This window comes from Physeter macrocephalus, chromosome 11 (genome assembly GCF_002837175.3).
Source record: "Physeter macrocephalus isolate SW-GA chromosome 11, ASM283717v5, whole genome shotgun sequence".
In the NCBI taxonomy this organism is placed as follows: domain Eukaryota; kingdom Metazoa; phylum Chordata; class Mammalia; order Artiodactyla; family Physeteridae; genus Physeter; species Physeter macrocephalus.
The window spans coordinates 90884443-90894603 of record NC_041224.1 but is presented as its reverse complement, the minus strand read 5'-3'; the positions used below and the strand labels follow the sequence as shown (position 1 = coordinate 90894603).

At 37.5% G+C, this 10161-nt stretch overlaps 1 protein-coding gene across 1 annotated transcript in view; it reads left to right on the top strand.

Annotated features, from left to right (window-relative positions):
* Positions 1 to 248: 248 nt before the first annotated feature.
* The window catches only part of SLC24A5 (solute carrier family 24 member 5), a 19453-nt gene continuing 9540 nt past the window's right edge, over positions 249 to 10161 (top strand). The window contains exons 1-2 of the mRNA XM_007120012.3: positions 249 to 779; positions 1456 to 1635. Of these exons, the coding sequence (XP_007120074.1) occupies positions 659 to 779; positions 1456 to 1635 (301 nt within the window). The 5' untranslated portion in view covers positions 249 to 658. The remainder of the gene's footprint in view (positions 780 to 1455; positions 1636 to 10161) is intronic.

Here is a 10161-nt window from a genome sequence, read left to right as displayed (position 1 = left end):
CACTCCCTGGCTTGTCCAATTTGCATTTTAGAACCTCTGGCAGAGAGCACAGCTAACCAATGATCAAATAGCCTCCATCCACTACGACTCTTACTAGTTCTTGAAGCTGCCCACTTCTCTCCATCCCCATTGCCACTGCTCTGGTTCAAGCCACCATCATTTCTCCACTAGATTATTGCAGGAGCCTCCTAATTGGAGAGAGGACGAGAGGCCAAAACAGAAATATAAAAGGGTGACAGCCTAGTCAAAGAATGCACATACACGAGCTCCAGCAAATTCTAGAAGCAAGGGCTGGAGAGAGAGGTGGAAGCAGTTATAAACTCAGGTCCTTACAAATCTAGAGAGAGTCAAAAGCAGAGCCAGTATGAAGACAATAAATAAAATCACTCCGTAAAGAGCAAGGCGCCTGGATCTGCCCTAGGGGACTGTGGGCCACGGGACTGTCTGCTTCCTCCCTACCTCCTCCAGCCTCTCTGGGGCTTAGGGCTCCTGATTAGAGTAGCTTGGCTGGCTCCAATCACCCTCCCTTGTCCACTGGCCTTGCTGTGATGTGCCCTGAGCAGGGCACTGGGCAGGAAGGAGACTCCTCACATGATCCAGCTTAATCCTCCTCTTCTCCCTTCCCAAGGCTGCACGTTGCAGAAAGACCGCTGCAGAAATGCAGACCAAAGGGGGCCCACGGTGGGCAAGAAGGGCCCTGCTTCTCGGCATCCTCTGGGCTACTGCACACTTGCCTCCCCCAGGTGCCTCCCTGCCCCAACGTCTCCCAAGGGCTACAGGTAGGTGGACGCTGGCGTCAGCTACCCCTGCTGCTGCTGCCACATATGGATAAACAGACAGAGAGGGAAATTCTTACTTGACTCACTTTTGCTTATGCTCCCTGCTGTATTTGCTCTGAGTTTTAGCATTTGGTAGGCTATCAAACACTTCTGATCCTTCGAATAAGTTCTCAAAGATAGCTCTGAAATAATTCACAGACGTCATGAAGCAGGAGAGTCTTCAGTTTTTATTGTTGGAGACTTCATCATGGAAAAAGAAGTCTTCTTTCTTCCTAGAAATTCTCTCTGATTCTTTGTGGGCCTTGGGCTTTGCGGACAACTTGGGCTCTGAAATGGGAAAATGAAATTGTACAGATATTAGGAATCTTTATCTTCAAAATACAGTTTCTAATTGAGGAGGAAAAGGGGTTCAGAATTCCCTTTTAGTAATGAAGCAGACAAGGAAGACTGATTTCGTTATTTCCTCTTTTTAATTCACCTGCTATCATTATCTTATTTCATTAAAGCACCTCTTTTCAGGTCCCAAAGACTAATTTTTTTTTAAGGATCTACAATTACATCATATTCAAAAGTGATTTAATCCCACACTTCCTGTTTTCTTAAGGAATTTCTCTTTGTGGGCTTGGAATGTGTGACTCCAACATCCTTCAAATTTTCACCTCCTTTTCTTTACCAGGAAATAGCACCCAATGTGTTATGTCCCCATCATCGGAGTTTCCTGAAGGGTTTTTCACAAAACAGGAGCGTGCAGATGGAGGCATCATAATCTACTTCCTAATTATCCTTTACATGTTCATGGCCATGTCTATTGTCTGTGATGAGTACTTCCTACCCTCCTTGGAAATCATCAGTGAATGTAAGTAGCTGGAAATCTTCTCTACAACTTTCCAGAACAGTAGTGCCACACACATATACAGCAGTCTTTGGAGTAGCTCAGCAGCAATCCTGTCCATCTCAACTGGCTGCAGAACACTGACTTCTGCGTTGTGGTGTCCTGTATCTTGAGGGACTGGCGTGAGTATGGTTTTTCTTGGTAGTTATTGTGCAGCAGAACATCTTTAAATGAGTACAAAGCAACTATTGTTAAACTACCTATCTCCAGAAACTTGAAGTTTGTCTATTGTACTGCCTAGCTGTTTGTTAGTAAGCTGTTCCAAGCTTCATATACATGCACTTGGTATATACTCCTAATACACTGGACTCCTAATACTTGCCATCAAATACTTCAAAAATTTTTTTCATTTTTACTCTAAAATCTCTGTACCTTTTTTTTTTTTCTTCTGTGGTATGCGGGCCTCTCACTGTTGCGGCCTCTCCGGTTGCGGAGCCCAGGCTCCAGACGCGCAGGCTCAGAGGCCATGGCTCACGGGCCCAGCCGCTCCTCGGCATGTGGGATCTTCCCGGACCGGGGCACGAACCCGTATCCCCTGCATCAGCAGGCAGACTCTCAACCACTGTGCCACCAGGGAAGCCTGTCTGTAACTTTTTAAAAGAGGTAGATGATAAACAAATACCTTTAAGGACTGCCCTCCTCTCTCTTCCTTTCCGGGCCTCCTACCAGTAAGGAAACTAATTCATGTTTATGAACCAATAAATAAATAAATAAGTCCTGCATCTTATGCAAAGTGCCCTTCGGCATCAGGTAATTAAACATTAAGCTCAGTTACTGGTTTCTGGAAATAAGATCTGCCAAGCCCCTCAGTTCTACCCCTTCAATCATGTATATCGCCCAGAATTCTGAGCACAGACCTTACATTAGCACACTGGTCCCTAAAATCAGGATATCAGTGATGTTTTATGCCAAATAAGCAAAAGTGCCAGCGTTTCCAGTCTCTGTCTCCTGCTTTAATTAGTTTAATTGGTTGAGCATGCTCACTTCAGAGAAGGTCAAAGTTAAGGGTTAGATTTCCCACTGCATACTCCCAGGACTGACACACACACACACACACACACACACACACACACACACTGCTATTATTTCTTCACAGGGACAGAGCATGAATGTAAACTCGCCCTCTCTCCCTTTTCCCATGGTCCCATCCCCCACCCCTGCTGAAATACAAGTCATTTTCTCTCTCGTTCAGTGCAGTACAGCAGTATTCTTAGGACTTAAAAAAACAGGATCTGGCAATAGCAGAGGCACTCAACACCTATTTCTCTAATGAAAAATAATTATAGAACAGGTCAGCATAAGTTTATTATAATTATTATTTAACTTATAGTTTTACATTGATACTACATTTGACATTGATAGTTTTCCTTAATAGAAATTAAATTACTTTAACATAATACTTTTACTTAGACTGATGAAATGCAAGCAGAATAGAAGAAAAAACAAATTCCTCTACATTTCTATCACCCAGAGATCCCCACAGTTATCATTTGGTGTATTTCCTTTCAGTCTTTTAGATCTTGCTACATATACAATTTGAGGTCGTTTCCTTTTCCTAAGATAATATTTAATCATGCACATTACCCTATATTATTGAATACCCTTCAAAAAGATGATTTTTCATGGCAGCACAATAGTTCCTGATTCTGTAAACGATTTGAGCACCTAACACTGGTTTTTATACATAATAAGCACCCAGTAGAAATTTATCACAATTTTTAAAATTATTAATCTTATTAGACATTTGAGTTTTAATTTTTTGTTCTAAATGATGTTATGTCCATACTTGTATCAAATCTTTGCAAACTTCTCTGATCATTTCCTGATAAAGATACAGAGCTATGCATATTTTAAGCTTTATATTATACATTGCCAAAAGCATTTCACAAAGGGTGTGCCAACGAAAACCTCCACAATGTGTGGTAGCTTCCATTCCAGAAAACCATGAATAGTATCTTTTTAAAAAATAATTCTTATTGGGATCATTTTAAAAGTCTTTGTTAATTGCTTTCAAATGGAAGTTATTTTATAAAATTTGTATTTATCTTACTATTTGTGAGGTTCAACACTTTATATGTGTATTCAAATTTGTGGTTTTGCTTTTGTGTTTTTTGCCCATGTTCTAATACGGGAGTATTTGTCTTTTACTTACTGATTTCCAAAATTTTTTTTAATATAAGGGTATTAACTCTTTCTAATATAATTTTTATATGATATTTTTTATGGTTTGTTTGGTTTTGTATTTTATGTGTTTATCACATTGAAGTGTACTTTTTTTTTTTTTTTTTTTTTGTGGTATGCGGGGCTTCCTCTGCTGTGGCCTCTCCCGTTGCGGAGCACAGGCTCCGGACGCGCAGGCTCAGCGGCCATGGCTCACGGGCCCAGCCGCTCCGCGGCATGTGGGATCCTCCCATACCGGGGCGCGAACCCGGTTCCCCTGCATCGGCAGGCGGACGCGCAACCACTGCGCCACCAGGGAAGCCCTGAAGTGTACATATTTTTAAGTAAATTTACAAATATTTTCCTTTATGATTCCCCTTTTGGTTTTATACCTAGAAATACCTTTTTATCCCTAGGTCAGAAAAATTGTCATCTTTTCTTCTACTTACAGTTTCTTTTTTTTTTTAACATTTATTTATTTTATTTAATATTTTTATTTCTTCCACTAAGAATTTGTTTTGCTATAGGATACAATGCTATTTTTTCCAAAAGTTGATCCATTTTCTATACTCTCAACTCTATATTCTAATGATCTATTTGTTCATGTTGGTGCCAGCACCGCACTTCTCATTAGAAAAACTAAATCATATTAATTATATAAAATTAAGAAACTTAAAATTCAAGGTACTATATCCCCACTTAGAATCCTTCTCTTCCTGGAAAACAAACAAACAAAAAAAATCACTTTTTTTTTGTTTGTTTTTTGTTTTCACATTTCCAAACAATGACTTGACTGAAAGAATAAATACATCAAGAATTTTAAAAATAAAAACCTGTCTTGGGAGTGGTAAATAAATAGATAACTTTTCTAGCCCTGCAGAAGAAACTACTGCATTAAAATTTAGATTGCTACTTCAAAATAATCTTCATTAAGCAACTTCATAAAATATCTATAATAAGGACTTCCACCATGCCATTTGTGGAATTACTTTGGAACATCATCAGCAAACATTCATTTCTCAAGTGAATTGCTCTTTGCTCTGAAGTATAACACAGTAGCTATTATGGATGTGTGATTGATGGATGCCCACAGCACTGCCAAATCTTCAGCTGCTAAGAATTGACCCCGGTCTTGAGCATTGAAAATGCTGGCAACGAAATGAAATAGAAATAGTGCTAGCTGGATTCATTTTTAAATGCCTCTAAATTAATTCTGTCGTTTCTCTTTCCAAGGTCTTAGCATGGTCTTGTCCAAATTAGGACATCAGCAATAAAAAACAATTTCTCTGGAATTTCTTTACATCCACAGAAACTAACTTCAGAAAGTCTGCAAACGCTTTACATTTCCCCATAGTTCTCTGACAAGCTATAATAGTCCCACCCAACTAATAAGTATTAATATAATCCTCGAAACAATTTACAGAGCATTCTACAATGTACTGGAATGTTGTGAATTATTTATGTATTTATTATAGTTATTTATCATAAAACAATTATAGAAGACCAAGCATGGTTCTAAATTAAACATATATGATTATATTTAGTCTTCACAAAAACCCTATAAAGTAGGGACTATTAGATTGGTTTTACTAATGAAAAAACCGAGGCTGAGAGAATATATAATTTCTCAAGACTACACAGACAGTACACAGGAGAGCCCTGGTTTCTCTAATGCCCAAACGCAAGAATGTTTTCAATTGCTGTGTGATATAATTTTACACATCCTTGTTTGAGATTAGCTGCCGTAATATGATTGTTTCAGAAGAACTGTTCTTTTTGAACAATTTTAAAAGGTATTTTTCCTCCCAAGGGCACTGAAAATTTTGACCACAAAAATACATCAAATACTCATTGTTAACTACAGAGGAAGTATACTACAAAATAATGAGAATACACCAAGTCACTTAAAAAAATCAGTTAAGAATTTTAGCAACCTACTGGGGGTTGTAAATTAATGTTATAAATGGTTACCTGCAATAATTAGACTCTGAGAACTAAGCATTTTGTCTATGATGTACATGAAATCATAGTGCAGTACTGTGGAACCAAACCATCATGTATAATGCAGTGACTTTCTATGGAGTACATGTCTGAGTCCCAACCTAGGATACAATGGTTGAATTGGCACACCCCTGGCCCACCCCAGCCCCATCACCCCAGGAACCCCTCCTCAAATCACTAACAGTGGTTCATTTGGTTAGCACAAGGGTCTTCAGCAAGGTGAAGACTAGAAAAGGCTCAGGACTGGAGTCTCCATGCAGGGGATAAGTTGAAAGTGGTGGAGGGCAGAGCCTTTTGCTGATGCCCTGGCCAGGCCCAACCCAGGCAAGTGAGTGCTCTTCCTCTGTCTGTAGCTATATATGCTGGTCTGTCAATTACCATTAGAACCACCACCACTTGAGGCTTTCAACAAGGATCTTTCCCTTTCTTGCTCAACTCATGACCATAAAAGTCACACAACCTCTCCTCCCCACCTCAAAACTGGAAAAGCAAGCACATACCCTGAGACATTTTGCTGTCATCTTAACTATGTAGAACCAATACAAGAAAATGTTGTTGCTATACCCCCTTCCTCTAATCCTATTTTCTCTTTTATCCGTTTAAGTTCTAAAGGAAAAGAGACTAAAGATGATTCTTTGAACACATTTATATGTAATATAAACTATATTAACTTGTAGCCCAAATAGTAGGACTATTACCTCTCATCTTTATAAGCAGTTCATTTTTAGAAACACAAAAGTTCAGTATAAAGTCAAAACGAATCCTTTTTATGTATTGTTTTAACATGTAATGGGGATCTCCTAGAGTTATTTAACCACTGTTTAAATCACCTTTCTTTAACTTATCCTAAGCTAACTAGAGAGAAAAATGAGAACCCCTAGTGACTGGTCACTTGATATAGCCCAAAGTCCACAATGAGCTAGTTATGAAACTTTTCTTTTTAAATGTTACAGTAATATGCTATTCAGTTAGTAATTCTAATCCCTCTACCATGTTGATCCTTTGAAGTATAACATGTCTTAAGTGAAAATGATCTTAGCAAGGTTTTCAGAAACATACTTAAATAAAATATTTACTTTTTTATTAAAAAATTATTCTTATTCACTCTGCTTTGAGCTAATATTTGCCCATGTTCTACTTTATGTTTCAGAAATAGACAATAAGAAAGAAAGGCAAGTTTTAATTCCAGGTAGAATTCATTCTAAATTGATAAAATTGAAAGGGAGTGGAATAATTCTGTGAGTATGGCATTTGGATAGCCGACAGTTTCAGGGGATTGTTTGATTCTTAATCCTTATGAAATTTACAGAGGCAAAGCCTTCCCAAAGAACAAAGAATCTAAGAATAGTGCTTCCTCCCTGCCACACAGGCACTCATTCTCCTCTTAAGAGCATTTTCATCCTCTTTGTTTTTCTTTTCCCTCTGATCTAAACTAATCTAAATTTAAAATATAAATAAATATATTGTGGCCACCTTGGATTACGTCTAAATCTACCCCAGGTATATGGATCTAAATAAGTGCCAAGTGGTCTGGATATTACCAAGATGCTATTCAGGAACAGGCAATGATGATGATGATGATGATAATAATAATAATAAAGCTATGTATTAATCTCTTCACTTACATGGGTAACAGAAAGAGCAGATTTTTAAACTCAAAAAGGTCTAGCTGCCCATCCCATCTCTGCAACTACTACCTATGTGACCTTGGGCAAGTTATGGAGACAAAACTCAGGTAACTGTGAGCTTTGGAGATAAAATGTCTTACATATGCTTTATATGATAGACTTAGGGCAAGTGGAAATTAATTAATATTAAAGCTGTTAGATTAGGCCATGGGGGAGTCTTTCTTTTTCAGTGGAATCAGGCCTTTCAAAACATTATACAGAGTTTCAGAATTTATTCCGTTATAGCTCAGACAAAATATGAGATGATGACTATAAAGTACTTCAAATGTTTTTATTTACTGTTAAAAGCACCACAGAGCATATACATGCAGTTGTACATTGAGAGGCTAGCCATTTATTTCAATGATGCTGACTTCACTCAAAACATTTCTAGAATATATTTGTAATTAATATTAGAACCAACTTTGCAAATCATAAAAGACATTGGTTTGCTGTCATACTTCATTTTGAATAGAATTACTCAGCCTGACTACCCACCCTAGTCACTAGAGTTGGGTCTGAATGACTTTTAATTGCTTCCAAAATTCAAATCCATTCACAAAGCATGAAAATTTGCTATCACTGAGGACTTTACAAAATTGTGCCAGAAGACACCAAATTGCTTATAGCCTACTCTTGTAACTCTGTTAAATGCACATTGTGAAAAGAACTGGAAATACATAAAGAACGGTAGCAGTGGTTAAAATGATAAATGATCCTCCCCATTCTGTTTTCTCCTCCATTTTCTAAATTTTCAGCAACAAAGGGGATTTTTATTTATAAAAGGAATTTATTTAACAGTAAGAAGCAGTACAGAGGCTTAAGGCATAGAATTCATATTTTATATTTTTTGTAAAAATTGATAATATTAGAAGATACCTAAATATTGTGTAGTCCAACCCTCCATTTTACAGATGGCAAAATACAAGGCTTGTCTGAATGACTTATCTAAAGTCTCACATTAAGGTACTGGCAAGGCCAGAAGCCAGGTCTCCATTTTAGTTTAAAACTCTTTCTACTATATTTCCAGAAGAGGATTTTCAAAAACCATTATAAACTTTCCAACATGGTATCAGAGAAGAGAACATGCTTAAGAAAAAGTCTGATGAGTTCCAGTAATCAGTTCATTATCATAAAGTTGCACTTTATATAAACAATGTAATATCTAAACCTATAAAGAAAACTCACCTTGAACATTTCTACTATATCCTGAAGGAAATATGATTATTCCTTTAGAGTAATAGAGAGAGAAAAAAGTAATAGCTCTTGGGAGGGGGGGAAACCAGAACAATTTATCTTTAATAATAAACTATAGCAGAGAGAAATGCTACCCAAGGGTCAGTGAAGACAAAGCCAGTCGATTCTAAAGTTCAAAGGTATAAACCATTTTACAAAATATGCTTAGAACCTTAAGATATAACTTGTTAAAATATCTTTGAAGTTTTACACATCCATCTGTAGAGAACCTTTCTTTTCATAACTCAAATAGAGCCCAGTGAATAGCAACAAGCTTTATTGTTACTGCCTTTTGAAAGTGCTCAAAAGAGCCACCTATTTTCCTACCTTGCAACAGCCGGATGGATCACCCTTTCTCTCTCAAGACTGAATTTTTCTAATGAAGCATTCTTCAGCCAGCATTAAATGAAGATTGGCCATTCACTCTTCAGCTGTCCCAAGTTTAGACAGTTACTTCAAGATAAAGCACTTTGTTCATTTTCAATTTCCTCCACATATTATCTAGCCCTGGTTTGATTTGAGAAGAGAATTCATGGTAATATCACTAAATTTATACACTCTCTGGAATATGCTGGAAAACGTCCAAATTATTCCTGATTCCCATTAGCTATTTTCCCCCTAGCAAGGAATGGAAGAGTGGTAGTTATGTACCAGTGCCATGAGGCAGGAAAGAAAATGACTCAGTTGCCCCCCATAATTGGCCTAAGTGCCATTCTTATATTATATTGAGTTTCTGTGATGAAACAGAAATAGCACTGGGTTTAGAACCAATAGACTTGTGGTTTATGCCCTAACTCCTCACATTTAAGATCCTTACTCTCCATGTAACTTTTAGTTACTTAACCTTCTGGACCTGTTTCTTTATCTGTAAAATGGAAATACCACCACTCACATCTGAGGATAGCTGAGATGATTAAATTATGTATATGATAGTGAACTGTATACCATGAATATATTATTTACTTCATACATAAAATGAAAAAGTTAATAACAGAACAATATGCTTCATCTTGTTCTATTTTAAGTTTCATGGCCAATCGGTCCTACTACATATCAGAGTTGTAGTAAGAGTATAAATACTATATACTATATATATACTACATATTTATATGTAAAATTACTCTAACCAGTAAAAGAAATGATATGAAATGTCACTTACATAAATTAGTACTTCTCTCCCTTCATTAGTCACAAGTAGATGTTCATCAAGCAAGATGACCAAAGGAAAATAGTAAGGAATAGGATAGAGGGCCTGGATTAGATAATTCCGACTATCCTGGGAGGATTTTTCACAATGGAGGCTTAACAGGTGGCCCAACAAGCTGGTTGGGCCTCTGAGACCAGATAATCTCATGGGGATAAAAAAGATGACTGAGGGGCTTCCCTGGTGGCGCAGTGGTTGAGAATCCGCCTGTCGATTCAGGGT